At 45.4% G+C, this 25,305-nt stretch overlaps 1 protein-coding gene and 1 long non-coding RNA gene across 10 annotated transcripts in view; one reads left to right on the forward strand and one right to left on the reverse strand.

Moving 5' to 3' along the window:
- Window positions 1-25,305, reverse strand: part of LOC110477604 (uncharacterized) — a 271,546-nt gene that overhangs the window by 37,485 nt on the left and 208,756 nt on the right. For 7 of the 9 annotated variants that reach the window (XR_002466610.3, XM_077785724.1, XM_077785722.1 and 4 more), the window contains one exon: window positions 9,759-10,039. Coding sequence is in view for 8 of the 9 variants with exons in the window: in XM_077785724.1 (XP_077641850.1) it covers window positions 9,759-9,959 (201 nt within the window). In the remaining variant the exon portion in view is untranslated. Of the gene's footprint in view, window positions 1-9,758; window positions 10,040-10,131; window positions 10,162-10,620; window positions 10,651-25,305 lie in introns of those variants that run through there. The other 2 variants (XM_077785721.1, XM_077785720.1) reach the window with 2 other exon arrangements.
- On the forward strand, window positions 8,960-12,572 carry LOC116183946 (uncharacterized). The gene is made up of 2 exons (XR_004148666.2): window positions 8,960-9,010; window positions 12,243-12,572. It is a non-coding gene; the product is annotated as an uncharacterized LOC116183946 (long non-coding RNA).

Raw genomic sequence — 25,305 nt, forward strand, 5'->3', positions numbered from 1 at the left:
AACAGCATTGTTGCTACGTGGTGGTTTTTTTTTTTCTTTCTTTTCTTTTTTTTTTTTTTTTTTTTCCCTCCCCCTTTAAGTTGGTGTTGGCTTGGGGCTAGGAAAGCCATGGGGTGAGCGGAACGGGGACGGCTTCCCCCACGCCTGTGCCGGCGCCCCTCGGGACAGAGGGGCTGCGCGGGGCGCTGCGTGTGCCTCGCTCCAGGCCGCGCATTCCCCGTGAAGCGGAGCCGCGGGCCGGGCGCTGCTGGCGCCGCCGGGAGCGGAGCCCGCAGCGCACCGCGGGGCAGAGGCTGCGCCCATCTCCCGGCCATCCCCCGGGCCCTGCTCCGTGCGGCCGCGCCAAGCCCTTCCCCGCGGCCTCCGGCCTCGGAGGTGGCGGATGTCCAGTGCAAAGACGGGTTTCCCACCTGCCGTCCCCGCCGAACACAAAGCGGGGCCGGGACCCCTCTGCAGATGCTGGGGAGGGGTCCGGGCCGCGCTCCGTCCGCCGCTGCGCCCGGCGGCACCGTCACCCCGCCGGGTGGGCGCCGCGCGGGGCCGGGGGCGCGGCCGGGCGCTACAAACACGCAGTTTTGTTTCCCTTGTTGTCACTACACGGGCTGCACAAAGCCGCGGCTAAGTTTACTTCCACTCTCTTGTTGGGATCTTTGTTGCTAAACCGCACTTGACGACAAAGGAAGGAGGGGAGAGAGGACGCGGAGCGGGAGCGGGGGGGAGCCGCTCGCCGCCCCGGCCGCGCTCCCCCGCGCCGCTCCGCGCCTCCCCTTGCCTCGGCGGGGTTGCTCCGCCTCTCGGTGCGGTGGCGCTGGCGGCGGAGCCGGCGGGGTGCGGGGGAGCCGCGGGGCCGGAGCGCGGCCGGGCCCGGGCGGGGGCCGGGGCAGCGCGGGGCGCCCCGGCGGCCTCAGCCGCGGCGCTGCGGCGCCCCCTGCCGGCCCGGCCGCGCCCGGGCGGGAGGCGCCGGCGGGGCCGGGGGGAAGGCAGCGGGATTGACACCCGGAGGAATAATAATAATAACAACAACAACAATAACAACTGAGAATAATAATAACACCAACCCGCCGGCCAACAGGGACGCATCTGTATTTAAAAAAAAATGTACGTAGATTATGCAAATAGATCCTATCGGGTCCAATGCGTTTAATTCGAAAATGTATATATAACCCCTAGATAAGTGATAGGTTAAACCGTCGAAAAATAGGTGCAAATTATGAGATGTGGGATATAACCGGATTCTGATTGTTCAGGCACTCCTGAATGCAGGAGTGTTAACTGAGTGCAGGCTGTTAACCATCTTATTGTTCTCCTTTTGGTCTCTAGTTGATAAAGTTATTCAAAAATAATTTTAAGGATAATTATTTTGAATTTTTTTTTTTTAAAGGTGGTAGGTGGGCGGTGTAGGTGCTTGCTCATTGTGCTAAACCGATAAGCGAGGGCTGGCGGTGTGCAGGCAAGGGGTTATTTTTGCTCTGGCTGTAGCTGCGGGAGGTGCGTGGGGTGCACGGCCCAGAGCTCCACGCAGGACCAGGCATCTTGGTCACTGAGAACCTTTCCGGGCCTGCTCCTCTCCTGATTGCATTTATCATGCGAATAAAGGATGGGAAATGCCTAACAATTGTGCTATCGGGAGTGTTTACGGCTCTATTTTAATTAACACTTTTAATTATCGATGCAATAAACTGGCATATATACATAATAGTGCAGTACAGGAAATAAGGTGAGGGCAATGGCTCTTTTGGGGCATTTTGTGCCTTTGCTCTGGGTATGGAGGTTTGCTTGCTTGGGAATACACACACGGGTGGGCGGAAGCAGAGGCGGACTGGGAAGCTGGCTACAAAATAAAAAAAAAAAAAAATAAAAAAAAAAAAAGAAAAGAAAGAACAGAAAAGATGAAATGGTCCCTGATTTCTATATTAATGACAATAACACCACTGCTCTCTAAGAATACAGCCAGGGAAGGGAGGCCTGCAGAGGGACGGTTTAATCTGAGTGGATTTAAAAAATCGTTGCCTTTGGTATAATTTATGGAAATGAAAAGTGCTTACATTAAACAAATAGTCTGCAAATGTTCTCAGTGATGGGCTCTGCGGCACACGCACTCTTATTTCCAGGTTATGAGTCTCTTAAAAAGAAAATTAATGTTAACTACTTAGATTTTATGTATTTATTGTTCTAATGCTCGCCGATTTTTCTAAAAGCCCTACAGATGCAACCTATCATGTTAACTGTATCGGAAAGAATATACACATTTTCATATTATTTTTTTTTTTCCTGAACCTACTAGTAACCAATCTAAAGCAAACTATTAAGCAGACTTGTGGAGATGGGAGATTGCAGCTCCATTTTTTGTCCTTAGCTGCAAATAGAGGTTTAACTTGCAGTAATTAGGTGAGAACTAGCCAAGCATCTTACTATTATGATGCTTGTTAAAAACGTTTCTTTTCTGCATCTGCATTTGAGTGTGTTCCCCTCCACTCTTAATCTTCTTATGGAAATGAAGGCGAACGGCAGGGAACCTGCAGAGACTTAGAGAATGTCCTTGTTAACTGGAATTTCTCAGCATTGCTAATTAGCAGAGTTTGACGACCACCAGTATTGGGGAAAGCTCTGTTTAGCCACTCACAAACCCTTCCGAGGAAGAGCAGACTAATTTTATTTTGTAATTAAAATCTGAAAAGGCCCCTATTTGACAGTTAGGGCTATGAGAGTTTTATCTCCCCGTGAAATAATTACTGCCTTGATAACTCAATTTTCTGCAAAATGTCAACTGTGAGCTCCAAAAGTTTTAATTTCATTACGTTAAAAAAAAAAATAGGCAAAGACGAAAATGTACAGATAAATTTCCTTTTGCCCCTCTTATGCTGTAGCAGCACAGCCCTCAAGTTAGGGAAGTTTTAATGAACTAAGTATACACTAGTCTCTGGGGAATTTCAGTCATCACAGGGTGCGTTTGCAGTAGTATCCCAAGGAAAATTTGGGGAGATATAATCTGAAATGCCCTGGAATAAAAGGCACATTCGGAATGGGTACGGGCCCAGGACAGGGGCAGGGGCCGGGGGAGCCCGAGCAGGGTCCCGAGCTGGAGCAAGTGCAGGCTGCCCCCGGCCAAGGCAGGATCTCCCCGAGCCGGGGAGAGCCGCGGCCGCTCCGGGGCTCCCGGAGCTCGGCCAGTCTGGGGGGCCGAGCTGGGGCCGCTCCGCCTGCGAGGCCCGAGGGAACCTTCGGGGAACCTGGGGGGAGCCGGGGCGCCGCGGCAAGTGTAATCCACTCTGCTTGCGTTCGGGATGTTTTTTATTATTATTTAAAACGGTTTAATCTCCTTTTTGTCCCTCCCTGTCCAGCAAGCAGCCCGATTGTCGCCCTCAGAAGTGGCATTACACGTACAAACCAAGGAGGGGGCGAGCCGCGGCCGGTCCCGCCAGACCCCATTTCGCCCAATAATTTCATTCAAGGGCTCTAAGGACCCTTGAAAGCCGGGGAATACCGAGGGAGCCCCGAGCTGCTCCCGGCCTCTCCTTTCATCCCTGTTCTCCCGAATGGAAGCGCGGGGCGAGCACACGTGCGGCCGGGCGGGCAGCGCACGGCCCGGGCCCTGCGGGTCTCGGGGGCTGCGGGTCTCGGGGGATGAGGGGGATGCGGGGATGCGGGGATGCGGGGCTTCCCCCGGGCCGCCCACATCGGGGGTCCCGCAGTGCCCCCGGAGCGGCCCCACGGCCACCTCCCCTCCCGGCGACCACCGCACGCGTGAGCCGGTGCGGCAAAAATAAATAGCCGAGAGGTTAAAAAAAAAAAAAAAAAAAAAAAAAAAAAAAAAAAAAAGAGGGGGAGAAATAAAAAATAAAAATAAGCTGCTCCGTTCTTGTCCAGTGCTACAAGAAGAAAAATTAAAAAAAAAAAAAAAATTAAAACTCGGGTCCTGGAGGGAATTTAACGTACACAATAAGCAGCAGAAAAGCCGAATCGCTCACACCACCTCTCGAAGTCGCTTTCAAAAGGCTTCTCAATAAAAGGAGAAGCCGATTGTCCAAACAGGCTTCCATGACTCTTCATAAATAGCCAACATCTTCCTCAAACTGTCCGCGATTTTTGCTCTGCATCTAAAATCAAACGCCCGGGATTGCTTTCCCAAAGGAAAGCATAAGTTAAGCCCGTAATTTTTCTTAAGTATTCTTTAAAATAAATCATAAAATCAAGATCAGTGGCGAGGATAAACTTAGAAATTACTGTACAACGTAACGGGGTGAAATTACAGTTGAATGTTGGCTCTTTAGCAGGAAGGCAACCCCCTCGAGCGGGATCCTTTTTGGCAGTCTATTTAAAGTTATCTTTCCTTCCTAGTTTTATAAGAACAAATGAGTTTTCTTTTCCCATTGTAGTTGAATGAACTCATGTATATTAAACACAAAACCCCTCCTGAAGAACGCTAACTGCTTTGCTTAAACCCACAAAAGCACAAAAATCCAGAATTGAAGGTTTCCAATTCCTGAATAAGTCCCCTTAACTCTCTCAGGCTCGTAAGAGAGAGACTGGGGACATTCTCTGAAACTCTTAATGCCTGGAAGGGGCTATCTCAAATGTATTGTCTTTTCCTGAAGTTGAGGCTTCTATTTTATTTCCCTCTTTCCCCTTCACCATCTTTGTGTTGACTTAAGAAAATAATGGTCAAAAAAGTGTCTGTTCATGGGATCACACGTGTCGCCCAAATCAAATGAAGTCCTCTTTGGCCCCAGCACAGTTTTGATGGAATTATTCCGGCTCTTCCATTGAATTCACACCGTTTCCCAAAGAAGCTGTGGCAGTTTCAATGGGAACGCCTGAGGCACAGCCTGGGGTGCTTCAAGGTTGCTTCTCTCAGCGCACCTCAAACCCTGGCATCCCGAGGCATGGTTTGAAAAGTGCATTAAAAAAAAAAAAAAAAAAAAAAAAAGGAAAAAAAAAAAAAAAGCCCTTTCCAGTGATTCTCAGATCACTGACAAGATCGCCCATAATGGAGCCAAGACGGTGACTTTTATCTCGCTGTTCCTCATAGTCCTTAATTTGGAGCTCATTGACAGGACAGCCGGTAATGACACTTTCAGAACTGTTATGGTCTGGAGTGACAATCTCTCCATCTCGCCCATGGTTTATTGACACCATGGGCTCATTGTGTCAAGTTAGGCTTGTGATTTCAGAATTCTCCAGCGACGGGCTCGTTGGGAGGATTTTAATTCAAATTATAGACTAGCTGTCTATACAGTGAATTCATATTTAGACGGCGCTTAATCGGAGCAGAGAGATGGTGCTATAAATAATAACAACAACACTTCCCATGTGTCTATCCACCGTCCTCCATCCCAAGATCTGAAAGATCTTTGCCGGAGGAGGCCGGGGCGCAGGGAGCGAGGCGAGGGGACCTCGGGCCGCTGCAGGGCGGCGGACGGAGCCCGGGGGACGCTCCGCCACCCTCGGGGGCTGCGGCCCCGCCGGTGTGCGCGACACGCGGGGCAGGAGGACGGGGCACACAGCGCTGCGTGCGCTTGGGGTGCTGTCGGCGGGTGTCACAGCCCTTTTCCCATGGAAATCGCTGGACAACGGGGCTCCTCCGAACACCCCGCCTGTCCCCGAGGGAGCCTTCCCGGCGGGAGCGGGTGGATGTGAGGAGAAAGGCCCAGGGCGTGCCCAGGGGCTGGGACAGAAGGGGCGATGCTGCGGGTGCTCTGGGCAGCAGGTGCCAGGGACAGGCTGAGGGGGAAGCAAGAAAAGGTGAAGTGTGAAATTGGTATTTGAGGCTGTTTTTCTGGTTTGTTTCTTCAAGTCTCCCCTTCCACCGCTCAACAGAGAGATGTAGGAAATGCCGGCATCCAGAAACAGCTCCTTCCAAAAGACATAAATAAACTAAAAATTCACTTCTCTTCCAAGTGGAGATGAACGAGACCGAACACAGATCTAACTCCCCCCCACTGCTGCCAGCTGAGAGCAGATCTGACCCCCCCTTGCTGCCAGCTGTCTGCCAAGCCTGGGACCCGATCCCAGATTTACAGCGTTTGCTCCCTTGAGTAACGTCCGCAGAATAAAACCCAGCAACTGAGTTCCGAACCGAGCCCAAGAAAACCGCATTTTGGGGAAACTGATCACTCGGGACCCTTGATTTTATGTGCCAACTTCTGCTCTAGGGAGGGGGCAGTTTACGACCCCTTTACAGCCCCCTCACAACTGCTGTTTCTGAGAGGAGCACTAACAACCCCTCTCCTGGAACCGGGTTAATCATTCACCTTTCGGCAGGAGTCACTAAATTTTTGCAAAGTGCCTCCTGACGTTAAACCGTGTGTACAAGCGCTCTGTATTTTTTCCGTTTCCTGTGGTAATTGACATATAATACCTCTGTTTATAACTGGCTTGACAGATCTATACAGATGTATATTTTTGTTTAATTTCAGAGTTATATATACCGAACGCATGCTAACTAAGGAAACAGTAAAGGAAATCTGGGAATTCCGTTGTGCAGGAAATCTGTGCAGGGCTCTTGCTATTATTTATAGAAAATGCCATGTCTTTATTTTGGGTGCTTTTACTACAGAATCGCCTTATTAGGGAGTCTCGAGCGGAGATCAAACTGGAAGAATGGAGAAAGTATGCTCAGCGCGACAAACAATAATATTTCATAAAAACCTAGCAGAATATAATTTCTAAAGTGAAAAGTTTATTGTGAGGCCAACAGCCATGGGGTTCATTTAATAGAAAAACTGCGGCGTTATGACTTTCATCCAGGCTGTCAACAGGAGATACAAAATAACCCCAATTTAACACAAATAATTTGGTTTCCATTAGTCTTCCTCTTTGCACGCAAGATGCATAAACCGTGCTGGGTATTACCGCATCTAGCAAATACCACTGTTAAATGCCCTACACTGAGCTACGTGCATGCTATAAAATAAGTAGAGAATTCATCTAAAAAGTTGGTGGCAATGCAGCACGTCACATATTTTGGCTAATCGTTTTATTTCACCAGGTTTCTTTTAAATCTGTCATCTCCACAGTGAGGAAATAAAATCGCACTCCAGGCATTCACTTAAGCTAACGCTTCTTCATTTTCCAGGAGTTGGGGAGGGGGTGTTTATTTTGCTGCTTTTTTTTTTTTTTTTTTTTGAGTGGGGATTGAGGTGACTTTATTGCTTCGGGTTTAAACATATGCCATTTGAGAAAATGTTCCCTTAATGAAAAGGAACTGTTCAACGCTGCTTACAAGCAACACCTGTCAACACTGACTTATTTAAGACACCTTGGGAGGAAAACACAAGCACGAGCATCTGAGAGGCTGGCATTTGCTGACAGCACTGGAACACCGAAGTTGGGAACGATGAAAAATTAATCCTGACTTTTTGTGCCTAAGGCTGCCAATAGAGAAGTTGGTGTGCGGGGATGTCCCGCCGCCCGCCGGGGCGGTGCGGTCCCTTAGCAGCTCCCCTGCTCTGCCTAGCTGTGGGAGAGCATCACGTATCAACATTTCTGGAAGACCCAGGCTTATAGAAAGCTCTGCTTAGAATAAAAAGTCGGTGCCACTTCACTTATTTTTCGCCCACGTTCGTATCTCCGGAGAGCAAACGGCGCAAGCTGGAGATGGCTTCCCTGCCCGTAGTTCCTGTGCTGGGCTCTGCTCACCCTGCCTGTCCCTGCCGCACCGCGCTCACTTTAACCCCCGCAGCGACTCCGAGCCGCTTCCAGGCGCTGGCTCCTCGCCTGCCCGGCGCTGCCGTGGGCGCTGCCGTGGGTCTCGCCGTGGGTCCCGCCGTGGGTCCCGCCGTGGGTCCCGCCGTGGGTCCCGCCGTGGGTCCCGCCGTGCCGGTGCCGCCGCTGCGCCCGCGGGCGCGCCCGTCCCGCGGAGTCCCCGCGGGCGCCCCCGGCGCGGCCGACAGGGGGCGCCGCCCCCCGCGCGGAGCGGCCGCGGGAGCGGGGGGAGCCCGGGGAGCCCGGGGGGAGCCCGGGGAGCCCGGAGCCGAGCGGGGTCGAGTACGGATCTTTAGTCGTCGTGGATAAAAAGAGATTAAAGGCTAAATTCTTTTTCTTTATTTTTTTTTCCCTCCTTTTTTTTTTTTTTTTTTGGTCAATTTTAACCAACTACGGAAATGTAGAGCTTTCATCCTTTGATGTTTCCCAGAAAGAAACTGTTATATCGGTTGTGAAATTACATCGTCTCAGAGCCAGCGAACCAGCCGTGGAGTGCTAAAATAATTTAATTAAAAATAATAATAATATGAGGACCCGAGCTTCCGCAGAGGCACTTAAAAGCTGACACGTGGCCCTCCATCTCCCCTCTCCCTTGAGCTCCCGATGTTTTCTGACTGCCGTTTGATGGGAATAATTAAAAATAAGATAACCCCACGCTAGCTGGGGTCTCGCATCCATCGCTTGCGGAGCGCTGTCCTCACCCTGCCCCTGCACGGCCGACCCTGCCGTCCAGCCCTGCTCTGCAGGGGCAGAAGAGTGCAAAAAAGCAAATCGCTAAATTAATAAATCGAATGTTGGACTTTTACCATATTAACCATAAATAAAATTGTAACCGGCTACCCACTTTCCCCCTAATACAAAACCCCTTCACCTGTATTTAAATAGCACGTCTTTAATTACAGCAGTTGGGGATGTATGAGGCTGAAATGAAATTAGCAGTCATTACCAGTCCTTTAACTCTGTGGTGCTTTTGATCAGCACTAAATTAGCTTTCCAGTCCTAACAAAGGCTCTATAGCAAGCAGTGGGCTGTAAATAAGACAGCTCGACCTGCCCTCAACACCTTTTCTCTTGTCAATCACAGCTCTATCATTCAGCCCAAGATTAACCTTTATCTACCAAATTCTTACCAAGAAAAAAAAAAAAAAAGGGGGGGGGGGGGATGAAGAGGGGGAAATACAACCTCAACTTTGCTAACTGTAACTAAAAAGAGTTTCCCTTTAAATGGTATTATAATGAGCCAATATGTCAAATTCGGGCCTTTCCCAGCCCCGAGCGCATCAGAAGGCAGCGGCGGGCAGTTGAAGGTATTGATGATTTACTATCGACTTGTCCGGGTGCGGAGCCCGGGCCGGCGCTGCGCCGCCTCTCCCGCGGTGCAGCCCCGCTCTGGGCGTGCGGGAGCTCCGCGGGGCCGGCCCCCCTTTCCCGGGACTGGGCCGGGATTGGGCCGGGCGCGCCGCGGGAGGAGCGGCCGCGCAGCGCCCACAGGGGGCGGCAGAGAGCGGCGCGCCCGGGGATCCCCGCCCGCCCCGCGGCCGCTCCGCGCCCCGCGCACCGCCCCGGCCGCTGCCGCGGAGCGCCCGGCCCGCCCGGCGCCCGGCCCGCGGGGCGCCCGGAGAGCCCGGGGAGCGGCTCCGGGAGAGGCGCGGTGGCGGCGCGCTGCCGCCCGCTGCGCTGCGCGGCCGGGGGCTGCGCGCCTCTCCGCGGGGCAGCGCCAAAGGAGCGGCCCCGTCCGGAACGCCCCGGGGCGGCGGGGGAAGGTCCCGGCTCTGCTCAGCCCAAGCGCTCCCCGCGGGCCGCGAGCTCCTCGGAGAGGAGCAGACAGCGCAGAGGCAGCCCGCCGACTGGGGATTCTGCCCAGCGCTCCGTTCGCGATGCGCGGCCGCGCAATTTCAGCCGAGCCCAAACCCGTGCGCGAGTCCCCGAGCTTAACGCGGTGGAGCTCAGAGCGGCGGGTCGTAGGTGGGAGCTACATTTCCAGATCGTTTTAAAGGTCACGGAGGAGGAGGGGGAAAAAACTGTGAATGTCAAAGTTGTGCTGCAGCTACTTACGTGTCGGTGCCAGAGCAGGGTGGTGGCTGTGAGCGGTTTGATTGGCAGCTCAACGCGAAAGTCCGCGCGGACTCCCGAGTCCGGCGCAGCCCCGGGGGTCTGAGCACTTTTCACCGGACAGAGGCAGTTGAAGGAAGCTCGCACGTCGCCTTCTCTTCTCTTCTCCTCTCCTCCTCCATCCAGGACAGAGAATGAATCCATTTCGGTTTTTCTTCCCCCGGCTCTCTTTCCGTTTGCCTACACATCCTCCAAGTCCTAGCCCTAGCTCTTAACTGCAGTCCCTGGAACAAGAGGGGAAAAAATCGTTTATGGCTTAAAAAAAAAAAAAATCCCAATGGCTGATTTTGTGTGTGTGTTATAAGAATGCACCCACAACAACAAAAAAGTCACTTCTCTGTCCCCCACCGTACAGCAGAAGAATAATAAAAAAGCTTTATATTTTTGCAGTGGGTATTCAAAGATAATTTGATGCCATTGTTTCTGCTACAGATGGTTCTTTTTAATACAATAACACTGCTCTTTGTGCATACTACACACAATAAAAATCGAAAGCGTTCTCCTGAATAACCATTTTGTTCTCGCTTGTATACAGGCCAACAAAAGCTGCCGTGAGGTAATGGGTTCTGTTTATTGAAGCCATAGAATAGAGGTTTGATAAAGATTTTTGTATATGGGAAAAAAAATTAAAATAAAGACCTCGCAAGGTCGAGCTGATCTCTGCGTATTTATTACCACTGAAATATTTTATCAATATATTTCTTTGAGTTGCAGCTGCAGGGATCCCTCCTCCCCTCCCCCCATCCATAATCAGCCCAAACATCTGTTTCTTTGAATTTGGGGAGATCTACAGTCGCGGCCAGACCTAAAAATCTAGACTTTGAGAGCGAGTGGGGCGAAGCGGCTCAGCGCGAAGGCAGCGGGCGCTGGGGAGGCGAGGCTGAGCAGCCGCGGCCGTGCCTGTGCGCGCCTATCTTTGTGTGCCCGGCTTTGCAATCCACGCGCACGCACACACAAAGGCGCAAACTGCTGCTGACAGCCCCCGGGATTAGCCCACGGCATTTTCCTGCCCGTCCTGTCCCTGCGCTCCAGCAGCCTCCGCGGCGCGCAGCTCCCGCGCAGCGCGGCTCTTGCGCGGCTCTTGCGCAGAGTCGCTGAGCGGCCGCGGAGCCGCCCCACGAGCGGGGCCGGGGCCGTGCCCCGCGGGGAGCGCAGCGGGCGGCGGCAGCCGGGCGGCGGCGGGCGCCGAGGGTGCTGCGGGCTCCTGCAGAGTTCTGCCGCGCTGCTAACTTTCTGCCAAGTAATGAATAAATTAGCGCCGCTGAAGGGGGAAATAAATGTTAGAGGGAGCCGCCAAGACCCACAGCGATTTTTGTCGTGGAAATTGTTTCACAGGACAAGAATTCTGCGCCCGAAAGTCGCCCCGTTACCTAGTTTGGGATCTGGTTACGACTGTAGCAACTCGAAGAGAGCCCCAAAGCAGTAGAAAGTGCTTAGACAATAGGGCTCTGCGGGAAAGTTGTTAGTCAGTGACTGTGTTTGTCTACCTTTCTATAGGAATTAATGCCACAGTTCTCTGTGCCTCTGTAGCCTGGACTGACAGTAATCCACCTCTGTGACTTCTGCCCTTTGTGTTTTCACAAAACTCGGCTCACTTGTAGCACGACAACAGCACGGAATAATGACTTTAACCTTCAAACGTTCTTTAATTAGCTTTTTCAGCAAACTAAAAGATGTTCAAATGAGCCCTTTGACAAAAACTGACCTGAGCCTTCAAATTCTACTTTCACTTTTGGGACTAAGATGTTATTGGTTCGCAACTCGTCTGAAGTCATCTAATAAGGGATTATTTAGGAACTATTACCCACACGCCAATTAAAGCCTCTCCGATGAAATTCGGGAGACAAAGATAAGCATCAAAACGGAAAATTAAACTATTTGCACATGGCTTGTTTTTCAACAACCCATTTTGCATCTCAGGATAAACATCTTCTCCCCAGCTCGCTCCGTCGGAGCGGGGAGGGTGCGGGAGCCTCTCCGGGGCAGGCGCGGCCCCGCCAGCTCCGCACGGCTCCGCGCAGGGCGGCGCTGCCGGGGCCGGGGAGCTCTGCTCGCCAGGCTTAACGCCAAGAGGGGACTCGTACGGAGGGTGGCAGAGCGCATCTCCAGCCGCAGAGTTCAGGCAACCTCCCGTCATTTTGCAGTAGCCTTTACATGTTCAGGAGAGGGCGGGGGGTGGAAAAGTGGCATAAAAGAGTCAAGCGTGTCAAAGTTCAGGAAATCGTCCAAGAACTTTTCTAGGATTCTCCAAGAAAGTACCGCTTCTCCTGAAGGACTATTTTATTTCTTAGAGCAGGGAAGGAAAGAGATTAGTAGAAAATGCATATTTTGAAACTACGGCGGTTCTTCGGGATAAACGGGAATCAGGCTCTGAATAGTTTAATACTGACTTTTCAATGAAAGATGATTTTTTTTTTTCCTTTTCAGAGAGAACAACCCGATGGCTTAGAAATCTCACGTTGTTCTTAACCGCTGTTTACAAATTTTGGAGAGAGTTTCCAAGCAAATTACAGCATCATCCTACGGCAAGCTGACAAAGAGGTTCCAGGCATGCCACGCATCTAGGAGGGAAATACGAATCCCTCTCTTTAGCCTGAAGCACGAAATTGGCTTAAAGCTCATTTTGCAGATAACCAGAAACGAAATCACCCGTGTGTGTACCGGGTAGCTACAACTTTATGTCGCTCTGCAGCAATTTCTAAGAATTTCTGAAGGGAAATAAAAACAAACAAACAACAGTAAAAAAAGTGAACCGCATATTGGAAGGGCTCTGAGAGAAATTCTCATACCAACATGCATTTTTCGCCCTTGGTCTGAGAAGGGCTGGGCTTCCATAGGGACATTGGGACCCTTTCGTCTCTATGCCGAGACTGATCCCACGGGGTGGGAAAATGAACGTGCTGGATTTTGACTTTCGCAATTCATTTTAGGCTTGGGGAAATAACCCCCAACAAAAAGAAAACATCCAAATCAAGACCACCTGCATCCAGGTACATAGATAAAATAACGGATTACTCCAAATTTGCTATAGATAGATATATCTCTAGGTTGCACATTCCAACAGACCAGTAAGGTGTTTGCCAGACACTCCTGTAGAGGGGCTGAGTGCCTCACCCAACACTGTGTCCAGAAAAAAAAAAAAAAAAAAATCCGAATTTTGGAGTTCCAACCCAGGACAAAGCACTGAAGCTGTTTCAAAGCAGAGTGGGAAGATAGGCTCTGCTGGTATTTCTCGCCCCTGCCAATATTTCTGCCCCTGCCGTGACCGCAGTGGCTCTGCCACTGCTCAGCCCCAGCCTGCGCCTGGCTCCGCCGCGCTCGGCCCGCGCTCCCCGCGCCGGGGCTCCCGGGCTCATCTTCCCCGGAGGAGCGGAGGTTCACACCGCACGGGACAAGCCTTTCTTTCGCATCCTGCCTCGCTGACAAGAGGGTTAAAGTTGAATACCGGCGGCTGCCCGGGGGGCAGAGCCCCGCGGCAGAGCCCACGCGGGTGTGGAGCGCGGATCCCCCGCGCCCCCGAGCAGCGCTCGCTCGGCCGCCGCCGCCCCGCGTGTCCTCCGGGACTCCTTTCCTGGGAGAAGGGGCTTCCTGATCGATTTCCAGCAGTTCTCAGCCCCTCGTTTCACTTTAGCAACGTTCACGCTTTTTTAACCAAAAAGCCGCGGGTGCCCGTGCGTGCTCCGGAGATGCGCCCCCGGGAAGGCTGGGCGCGCCCGCAGCGCCGCAGCCTCAGCGGGACGCTCGGGACGCACCGGCAGCGGGTTTTTGGGCTGCTGCCCCGAGGTCTCAGGGATATGAAGGGAGAAAATCCATTTACCCAAAAGCAAAGAAATGGTAGCACAGAAGAGGCTCTCGAGGAGCAGCAGGTTTGCAGGGCAGGCAGGCCTTTTGCTGCATGGAAATCTACGGAAGAACTTTATATGCGCCTCCTAAAATTGCAGTTTTCTTCTGTTTAGCTTTTCTTTTTTCTTTTTCTTTTTTTATTTTTTTTCACGGTTGCTATGAGAGGGCCTACTCATTTATTATCTCAACAATTCTGCTACGGTTATCTGTGGTGCTAAGTATTCCTTTAGTGAAAGATGACCACTTGGTATAAGATAAATTTGTCTTGGGAAGAAGAGCAGAAAGAATAGCACCAGTAATATTCTGTATTTTGCCAAAATATCTCTCTTGGACTTGATACTTTTATACATTCAGCTCCTTAGATGTCAATTTTCTTTGGAACCAGACATTTTTTTACATACTAAAAATGAATATCAAATTCAATTGCAAACACTTGTTTGCAATAACTCCTAAATTTCTGTGTATGTTATGTCTACATTACAAATATATATTGATTCTGAGAGTGTTTTGGTAAATGAAATTAAAATAAACATACAATGAGCATACAGTAGATACACACTTTACACTGCACATCTCACGCCCATGCACATGCTGTACATTGTACATATGATAATGCACAGTTTGGCACCTGGTATATAATGCTGCACATTTATAGGAGCCATGAACGCCCTTCACACATACTTCCACATGTTCACACAGCATTTGCTTGTGCTCTTTACATCTCAGATATTGTGGGAAACATAATTTGGAATGCTGAATTTTGACTATGTTACTGTGGAGTAAAGTGACAATTCACAACCTGCAAGCAATTTCACAAAACTTACATTTTCATTGCATCCCTATTGCTGCTGTGAGCAGACTGGAGCTGGAAGGGAGAGCTCCAATCTTGGCAGGAGGACCCCAGGGAGTCCAGAGAGCTCTTCACTTGCAGTAATTTGACTGGAACTTTTTTACATCATCATTCATTTAAGATAGAAGGGGTGAATTTGGGGAAGTTAATTTCTTTCTCTGTGGTTTCAATAAAGTTTCAAGTAGCCCATCACCACCTCACAACAGTAACATCTGCTGATCTCCATAACTTACAGTGACTTATTGAGTTTATGAGGAAATTCAGTTTCTTTGGAAATACCCACACTTACTTAGACTCTCACAATATTTGCCTGCTGTTATTCTAATTTTTATCCAATACCTGCTTTCCCTGTAACCACTATGGAACTCAAGCCAATCAAGGTCCATAAAAGGCCACAACAAATGATACTCAACACTTCTTCCTCTGAACAACACAGGCCCTAGGCAGGAATCCCTCCGCATAATTTGAAACCTTTCACAGTACTACAGAGTAGCAATTCCAAGGTTCCTGACAGGTCAAGAAATCCAGGCTATTTGAAAGAACATAAATAAATGAGAATATGCAGAAATGAGGAATAGTTATTTGCAGCAGGAAAAGGGCAAAACCCTCATACTGCAGCTGGCACTGAATTAAAAAGTATACAGAGGATTAGATATCAACCACTTCTATCAAATGCAAGGTCCAGGAACCTAGGGGGAGTGAAGTGTGTAAGAACAGATGCTTAGAAGGTAAAACACCCCAATTAACCTCATTATCTGTTACAAAACTGTACTATTAATATTCTGTGTTTTTCCAAATCACTGTTGTTGTTGAAGAGAATCTGTTGATGTGTTTTGCTGTAGTCTCCCAAATCAGCGCTGCCCTTCTTAAGGTCAGGGGAATGTATCTTAAAACATTCATATATTTAAAAAATATGTATTGTCATTTTAATAGGCACTGTGGATAGTTTAATTTGTATCTGTATTAAATTAAACATATGGTGAACAGGGTATAATAGATTTTCTATAATTTAGCTGCCAATGTGGCAACAGAAGCCAGTTACTCTCACCAGCAGACTTGTCAGTGGTTTGTTTACTAGCTTATTTGAATTAAAATAAAGCTTCGCTTCTGCTGACTGCACATCATTATCTATGAGACCATAATCCTGCTAGCAAATCCTATATCTTCCAGAACTGGCTCTTTTGTTTGGGATTACTGAGAGCTTAGCCTATAACAAAGAGGAATAAGGCATCCCTCTCATCCTCGTAATTAAGTGTGGGGAGTAATTTAGAAACAAACCCAGAAAGATGTACAATTTGGAGTTCTGCTTCTATACAGGATTGGGGAGCAGAAGACTAACACTGATTATGTTAGCACAATATTTAAACTATTAAAATACTGTACAACAGGAATTCAGCTTTTAAAAAGGAATGGCAACTATCAATAAAGTATTAAGTTGCTTTACTCTGGAGACATTTTTTACTTATCTGAAGGTATGCTGGCAAATTTGGGAGGAGCTTGAAGATGACCATTTAAAATGTTTTTCTACATGCATACGTTACCTAGATATCACTTTTATATGATCTTTATTTTTAATTTAAAGAGCATAATTTAACATATGAATATTTATTTGTTTTTTAAATGTTTTAACTATATCTGAGCAAAAAAATTCTCTAGGAATAGGAATATCTCTGGCAGCTGAACATTCTTGTTTAAGTTCTCTATTTTGATACCACCAAGATTTATATTCTACTTTGGGAAAACAGGTAGCTTGAAGTTGCTAGCATTTTACAGCCACCTTAGAAATGACCATAATATTCATAAAGAAAAGAAAAAATATTTTAACATAGGTATTCTGAGGTCACTCTAAATTATAGCAGCAATCTTTTCACTCTGGTGCTCAAGCTGTATTCATGTCACCCAAATCTGTTTCTTCTCAAAACACGAGTTCTGCTATATACAAGTAATAGAAATTAATAACTAGGTCACAAAAAATAGAAGCCTCAGGAGTATACAGATACACAATATCTATTTGCAGAGGGCTAATAAGGACAGGGGTTGATTTATAAAAGTCTTCGACATTAATTGTCACAGATGGGAATTCTGAGAACCTCTGTGAAACCAAATGAGGCCCTAGTGAATTATAAAGCAGGTCCTTAGACTTTAAAAACATTTAGGCAAAGTGACAGTTCAGAACATCTGTTAGCCTTCTGTCTGAGTATAAACTGGATGTCATGGAGTGCACAGCTGTAGGCATTTTCTGCCTCTTTTTGCCAACATCTGTCACAGCATTACAGTAATATAGGTAATTATCAACACCTCATATAAACTGTTTGCTATTTTAATTTCTGAATAAGTAAAATTAGCGTTATACCCTTTGGCAAAAAAAAAAAAAAAAAAAAAAATCATCCAGCCAGGGAAGAATTCACATTCCCTTTTAAAGCTGAATGACAGATCGCATCATTTTAGGAGAGCTGAAATTCAGACAAAAACCTCTACTACAAATAAGGTCCTTAGGATAACATAAAAGACTTAGGTGAGAACAACTTTAAATATTCTCCTTTTCTCTCTCTGTCTCTTAGAAAAAGACATCTAAGTCTCATCTGTCATAAGCAAAGAAGATCAGTAGCAAGAAAAGATAGGAAACCGTTAATCATCTATGTTTTTTTTCCATGCACAAGCAGCTGTCAAATGATGTATGTTTTACCACAGTAACAAAGCCAAGGGCTCATCAGCACCAAGCAATTTTACTGTCAGCTGGTCATACTTCTTCTCAAGAGTGAGAAAGTGAGAGATCACCTTGAGGCAGTGCACAGGAGCTCAACCTCACCGGCCGAGGCTGAAGCGAGCAGGGAAAGAACCCACAGGAATTCCAGAAACAGAGGCACGAGCCAGGGGTCCCCTGACAGCCAGGCAGGAAGGGGCAGACAGGAGGAGATGCTCCATGCAAAGAGGCCTTCAAGCCAACTTCTCAAGGCCACACTCAGTTACCCCACCAAGAGACAGAAACCACTGCCCAGTTCTGAGGATCATCTACGTGGGGGTGGGCAGCACAGAGAAGGTTGCAGAAAGTGGCCACATACCATGGGTTCCTTTTGGTTTGAGGTTTGGAGGTCTAGGTGGTACAATTTGTAAGAGCATGACTGGCAGAAGGCAGTTTCTTATCATTTGTGATAATCAGCCTCCCGTGGGATGTTTCTAGCTGAACACCAAGACCATCAGCCTTTGATAACAGAGTCTGACTTGGTGGTTGTCTTAATGAAAGTGATTTTGTGAGTGCCTTTTGCTGTCTTTTAGAGCACAGGATAAAAAAAAATGGTAGAACAACAAAGCAACTGTCGAACAACGGCAGTGGCAACATGTCAGCCTGAACCTGCAAGTATGAACCTGGTGATAGAAAATAATCACGTGGCAATGAGTTTCACAAAATTTCATGGAAGCAATGATCATCCCCAGCTCACACTCATTTTGCTTTCACCACAAAAAGAATAGCACCTCTGCTAGAAGTTAATGTTCCAACATGGAAAACCTGAAAAAGTGCCGTTAGCTCCTTTTATAAAGGAGGCATATGGAACAAAGTGGTCACCAATATGCTATTTTTAGTGCCCGAACTACAGTCCAAAATATAATACCCAATTACTTGATATAGTGCTCTATACACTGTCTGAACAACAATAGTGGACTGAGAAGCAAGAGAAAGCACCAGAATATAGTTTTGAAGTCATTCAGATTTCATGTATTTTATTTTCTTCTAAAAATAAAGGCTTTGAAAAGAGGTGCAGTGTTGTCCAGGCAGAAGGAGGGGAGGGGGACAAGAAGAGCTGAAAGGGAGAGCACATGGAGGTTGAGAAAGAAGAGAGACCTTGACTAGAGGAAAGGACAGCTAGGGCACAGATAGACAGAAATCTAGAGAAAATAAAGACAAAATGCATCTGGGGTGCACGGTCAGTCAGAGGAAGCCATGCACACAGCTGTACATCCTAGCCATAGGAAAGACCACAGCTCACCACAAGCCATCCAGTTGGGGACAATACAGGATTTTATTAATTCTACCATTTCCCCTAAGTTCCACTCTGGTGGAACTGTGGTAGCTGAGCTGCAGATGCATATATATTTTTATAGTCCCTGCTAGCAGTGAAGTAATTTCACTGAGGACACAGAGGACATCTCTGTGCCAGTATGGTTTGTGGCTGATCCAGCAGTTCTGGAAGGAGATGCACACATCCCTTACTGTTCTAGTATTCTTATTTTCCCCTTCTCTGTCTCTTACTGCCTCCTCAGCATTTATTACATGCCTCCTCCTACTTTCTCCTTGTGTACAGTCACAATTAGCTGAAATTGTGGATCTGTTCCATGCAGTCTGAGGTCCACCACTTTAACAAAGAAAATTCAGTGATGAGAATTATTTTCACTATGGTCTTAAACCACTTGTGAGATGTTTGTAGGCTGAGACTATTTCTTTCAAGAGCTCCATCCCTCCACTGAACAATTATTGCTCTGGCTTTTCTTGCCAACTGTAGCACTGAATCCAGGTGGATGCCAAGCAGGTTTTACCAAATTATAAGGTTCAGGATAAACATTTTGTTCCTACTTTTGGCTTCAGTGTTAAGATTCTCAAGATTCTAATTTATTTTAACACTTGCAAATAAAGCTATCTTACTTACTCCCATCACCCTACTCCCTAAATGCACTGCTCAAATGCCAAAGAGTATGTGAGCTATTGCAGATCACATAATAGATGCCTACACATTTACTATTCTGGTAATATTTATTATTGAAACAGACTGTTTTGTAAAGAGCTTTGAGATACCTAGGCCATAAAAAGTGTGATATAAAACAAAATGCTATTCAGTTCAATAGATGTCTGATAAGAAAAGAACCCTAAAATTTGAACAGTTCCTCCTCCCCTTAATCAGCCTTAACAATGGTACCCTAGTCTTGGTGCTCCTGCACACAGCAATATCTGTCTTTTAAAGAGAGGAATAGGAACGTGCCACTAAAAGAGAGTGCTCATTGGTAGAACATTGTTAGGTGCTTTATAATTGATAGTTTTCAGCATCAGCACAAAGGTGAGGGCTTTAGCCTTGAATACTACTCACTAACAATATACCCACATACAGAAAACTAGTGCTAAATGTATTTATTAAAATAAATGCTTTAAAATAGTCTGCTTTTCATACAAAGTAATTATCTTACACTATGTGTAAAAGGTACTTTTGTAATCAATGGTATACAACCAGCTTCAGATACAACCACACACACATCCCATTACATACAGTGATGCTCATCAGTTTGCATGGGACTGAATCATTTCATTATGTTCTGTAGCTTAATTCTTCAATTCCTGTAGCTTCAGCTGGAATTCATCCAGATCAGCCCTGTTTTCTAAGATTAAATCAAAATACTTCAAGGCCACAACTAACAAATAGCACAATCAGCTCTAAACATAGAATAAGGTATTTCATACTTTTCAGAGACTTATAGCTCCTGTTACAATAGTGCCAAAGCAATAGGATTTTTTTTCCTTTTTTTTTTTCCTCTTTTTTTTTTCTTTTTGGCACTTCTAACCTATTAATTACTAAAGGACAAGAGAAATATTTTGTGTGTATGAGTGAATTTTGTAGCAGTCAAAATAGACAGTAGCAGCCAGCTGGAGCATTTTAAATGCTCTAAATTTTCACAAGTCCTGCCTAAGAAGATAACCACTAACAAGCTAATATATTAATTTGTTTTTTTTTTTTAATTCATTAGATGTTCCAGCACAGTCAAACAAAACAAGAAAAAGTAAAACCCAGTGAAGAAATATCATATAGTAACAGGTCATGTTTTTTCTACTGAACTGGACCAAAATAATCTCACTAGTAGAATTAGATGAGTAATCATAAGGGTAAAATGTCTTAATCACTAAAAATGCTAAGTTTCATTTGGTTATCTCTATAATACTATAATCTCTTTTAATTAATTCATTTACAACTATTTGGATGGCCATCAATTTATTCATAAAAAATATTTGAGGATTGCAGGTTATGCAAATTCTGTTGCTAATTAGTTAATGGCTACATTCACCCTGTCAGTGCCTGATGATCAGATACTTGTGCTTATAATTCTTACACCTACAAACATTTTTTCATACAATGCACCAGAATATTTCTGTACTTGCACAGAGTGGACAGCACTGATCTTGAGTGGCTTTTTCCCCCCAGGATCAGTGTTTCCATGGCGAGTCCTGTGGGGATCTATCTTGTCTTTTCTTCTCCGCAGTAGGCATTTAGGGATAATAAAATAGTTAGTGAAGAGGTATGTTCTCTGCTATTTTCAATAAGCTGATGACAGTCAACATTACAATCCAGACCCTCAAAGGCACTGGGAAATCAAAGAGCCTTAGGCTCCTCAATACATTCATCCACACGAGCCTACATCTCTCAAGTATCTGATTTATCCTTTTAAATGTTCCACCTTGTGGGGACAGGGACACAGAACAGAGTTAAATGACCAAAGATCTCTGGATAAGATTGAAATAATGCTGGCTGATCATCAAATGACAGTGACACGACTTCCCTACCTTTGATTTTATCCTTCCTTTGTAATGCCCATGGACAATGTTGAGCCGTTGTTGGCCCTCACTGCTGCTGGGTGCACAGTGACGGTGTCCAGGACACTGCTTAGCATCCAGAGAAGCAAAAAGGAACTGTGCTGTTAATTCTAATTTTTAATTAAGATTCCCTTAAATACTTGTGGCGATGCTACTCATGTAGTGATAAAAGCTAAACTAGAAAACCAGAATCCTGTAGACTAATTTAGTCCTGTTATTATGAGATCCCAGGATCTCATCCAGCCTAATATTTATAAATGGTTCCACTAGAAAAAAATCACTTGTAAACTTCAGCATATTGGTAACTGCTGAACTGCAGCCTTGGTGAGTCAATTCATTCTGTTAGTACTGCTCCTCCAGTGCCAAATGCTTGAAATTTGTCTTTTTGTGTCCTTTTTCTACATTTACTCATGCTTTACTCATACTAAATATCATGATAACATTTAAGATGCTCCAATTATGGAAAAAAAAAATCCAAGTGAAAAGTCCTTTGCAATACACATCATCTCCTCATCCTATTGCCATTAAAATGTTCAATTTTCAGAGTACCAAGAATAATTTTCTTTTCCTTACACTCTTTTTTTTTTTTTTTTTGATATCTTGTTACATTTCCATTAGAACTCTGGAAAAGGATGTATTTCAGTGGATGATAACCAAGATTATAATATTTAATAGATGCAGCAGCTATTCTACATTTCAGAATGACTAAATTTAGTCCTACTAAGATAGCAGAAGTTTCACATTTCTTTTAATCAGGACACTTTCTGCAGATGAACTAACACATTACTTTTATTTAAGGAAAGTAAGATAGAGCATTTTTTTTTTTTTTTGATTCTAAGCATTTCATGTAATTAAGGACGCAAATTATAAACAAAATGATACACGCACACACATAGATTGGAAAAAGCCACTTAAATGGCCAAATCACAGAAACCCTTATATGAGCTAATTTACTATCAGTTCCTGCTTTAAAATAGCACAGAAATGGGGCTGGTGGCTGGTTTATTGGGGAGAGTGAATAACAATTTTTTTCCAGTGTGTATAAGCTAGCTTAGCAGTTTCACGATGGTAACCAGACTTTTCCAGTAGCTTCCATGGACTTTCATAGCTTTATTTTGTGTGATTGCAGATTAAAACAGCACCAGGCCTGATTACATGAAATCTGGTACCAGAAGAATGGTGGCACCATGGCTGCATCCAGTCCTGAATCCTCCTTCAACGGGAAAGGTCAATGCAAGTGTACAGTAGAGCTGCAGGACAGAGTGAGCAGAAAGTGGCAATTTCTTGCCATATTTACCCCATGTCCAGTCCCTAAAGATCAGGAACTTTCTGAGTCTAAGACACATTTTAATAGGATTTTGAAATTTTTAAAAATTCCTTTATTTTCCTCTCCTTTTTTTTTTTCCCTAATCATGCAAGCATTACCGAAATTCCACAGCAATGAGTTTCACAGATGAATTATGGACAATGTGGAAATCCACTTCTCTGTTTTTAAGCCTCTGCCTAATAATTTTCTTTGCTGCCCTCATTCCTTGCTCTGGCTTTTGATGATTCTGCTTAGGAGATTACTGTCATTATCTGTTCTCAGCTACTTCCCATTGGAAGTTCCCATTCCAAAAAACCTGCACATATACTCAGTCTATGAACAGGTTCCATTAAAATTATCTAGTTTATCTTGGAAATCTTCATAAGCAATTTTTATTGCTTGTTTAGTTTTTGATTAATTTTTCCTTTGATTGTTTGCTTTAATCACATTTTTGTTTCATCGTGCAGTTCTGCCAGCAAGCGTCCAGCTGCCGTGAATGATTATAGGGAAGGAAAAGAAGGGACAAGTAACAGGGACAAGGAGTGGTGGGTAACTTTCCATCCAGATCAGCAACACATTCTTAACATGAATTCACATGAATGCTCCCCAGGCTTCAGGGGTGTCACTAAGGTGTGGTGGCTTTATGTCTGCCATGCCAACAAGTGGAGATTTGCATGGAAACCCAGTGGGATGGAAAAAGGGGTCTGTGAGTGCTTCTCTGCACTTGGCTGATTGGAAAGAGCATGGCAAACCTGGTCCCAGCCTGGCAGAAGGATTTGATGTGACTTCCTCCACAGATGGTCTTCAGCCCTTCTTTACAAGCAAATGGAAACAGCTCACCTATCCTGGCCTCTGCTTTTGCTATTTTTAAAAGATTTTGAGTTACTAATCTATTTTTTGGTCTTTTTTTTTTTTCCTCTTTTCAATGAGGATTTTACTTCAGAATTATCTCCACAGGCTGCAGTTACATCCTAGCCTAAAATGATAATAATAAATAATAGTTTAATTGCCATTGGAAAGGGTTTGTCTGCCTACAATAAATAAAGTGACAGAAATACCCTATGGAATCCTAACTGCCTGTCTGCTATTATGCTTCAGGTAACAACACCATCCAGACATCTTCCTTTTTTCCTATCAAAAATTGAAACAGAGGAACTGCAACATTTATTTTAGCTCAGCTGTTAGACAGAGTGTTTCCACTGGACTTAGCAGAGAACTCAATGTTCCCATCAGTGGACTTGACATTCTTAACTCTGAGGATGTCACAGAAAGCTCTTTGCCCAAGGCACAGAGTATAGCAGGAGCTGCTCTGCAAAGTATCAGATCCTTGTTCCAAATTATCCAAAGCTTGCCAAGCCTTTGGGTATATCGTATTATCCGTCTTTGGTTCATCATCTATTCAAACTTTTGGGAACAGTGTGGGAGAATTATTTTCATTTCTGGGTAACAGAGTGTCTGGCTTATATTTCACTTCTATTTGGGGCTGGTATTCATTTAATAATTTGAGTTTTCAGATGAGAAGTTGTTGCAGGATTTATAATTTGTCAGTAAATGAGTATTTTATAAAGATTGGGACAGACATCCGATACTCACATAACACAAAAAAACCCTTTTACTTGTTAGAATGACAAAGGCTCTGATTTAGAAACATTTTCTCAAGTCTTTCCTGAGAAAATACTTTGTCTTTTTTTTCTTACTCTCATGTTTCATCTTGTGAGTTGCTGTTCCTCCTGCCAGCATCTGCTGGAACATAAATTATTCTAAACCAGGATGATCTGTCAGTTGAAAACAACACCAGGACACTTATTTTTACAAATTTTGAATAAAAAGCTAGCCGTGTCTACCTTGAGGCATTTGGAAAATATAAGCCAAATTAAGGAAAAGGGTGAACTCAAATTTAGTTTGCATTAGTTAAAGTAAATAAATTCCCGCAAAATAACTTTTATTCAGAATAATCTGCCTTTTCTTTGTCTCTATCCCTGTCCCATTTAGTTTTCTAATAAATCTTGTTTTTGTATAGCTAGCAAGTCCACAGAGCAGCAGGGGGTGTCACTTGCCCCCAGCACTGCAGCAACCCTGAGTACCTCACTAAACACACTGATTTTTTTCACTGGCAAAATATAAGGAGCCTGCAAGAGAAAGGAAGTATAAAGGTGATTCCTTGCTATGTTTAACAATTAATTTGATTACTTTCATTAGCTACTGTTCATTTATGGAAAGTTGTGCATATCCGGGGAGATTCAGTAGCTGCTGCTGTGGTATAAAGGACAGAAGCTGGAGGAGCTGGAGATTCCCTCCCTGCACAAGGACAGCAGGGCTGTGCAGGCAGCAAAGTGAAAGCTCATTTGTCCCTTTCCCAGCACCAGGCAGCAGAAATTAAAAATAAGAAGAGTTGGCTGAGACACTGTCCTCCAGTGGCAGCTGATTGCCAGGGAAGTTTGGAGTCCTGCAGCCTGACAGAACTGAAGGGCAGCTTTAAGTCCCTGCCCTGTTTGCTCAGCCCCATGTCAAGCCAGAAGCCAACCAAAGCTCCTCCAGCCAAGGAATCAGGTTTGGTGTTGCATTTCTTTTTCTAGGCTCTCTTTTCCCAGAGCTCTGTATTTAAACCTGTAAAAACAAAACCCGATGCCAATGCTTCAGGTTTTTAAAAGAGATTTCAGTGTTGCTAACATCTCATTTTTATGACCAAAATTGTTGTTTGAAAGTGTATCAAAAATGAAAAATTATTCCTACTTAATATGTGAAATTTGAAAAATACTTCTGTTTTTTCATAAATCTCCCAAATTAAAACATTGTTTCACTAAAAAGATTTATTTTCCTCAGTTTGGAGACACAAATAGGAATTTAATGATATTAGAATACAGCTGTACTGTTAAATTACATATTTATTTTTGATCTTTGATCCAAGAACAATGTATGT

Source organism: Lonchura striata, chromosome 10 (genome assembly GCF_046129695.1).
Source record: "Lonchura striata isolate bLonStr1 chromosome 10, bLonStr1.mat, whole genome shotgun sequence".
In the NCBI taxonomy this organism is placed as follows: Eukaryota; Metazoa; Chordata; class Aves; order Passeriformes; family Estrildidae; genus Lonchura; species Lonchura striata.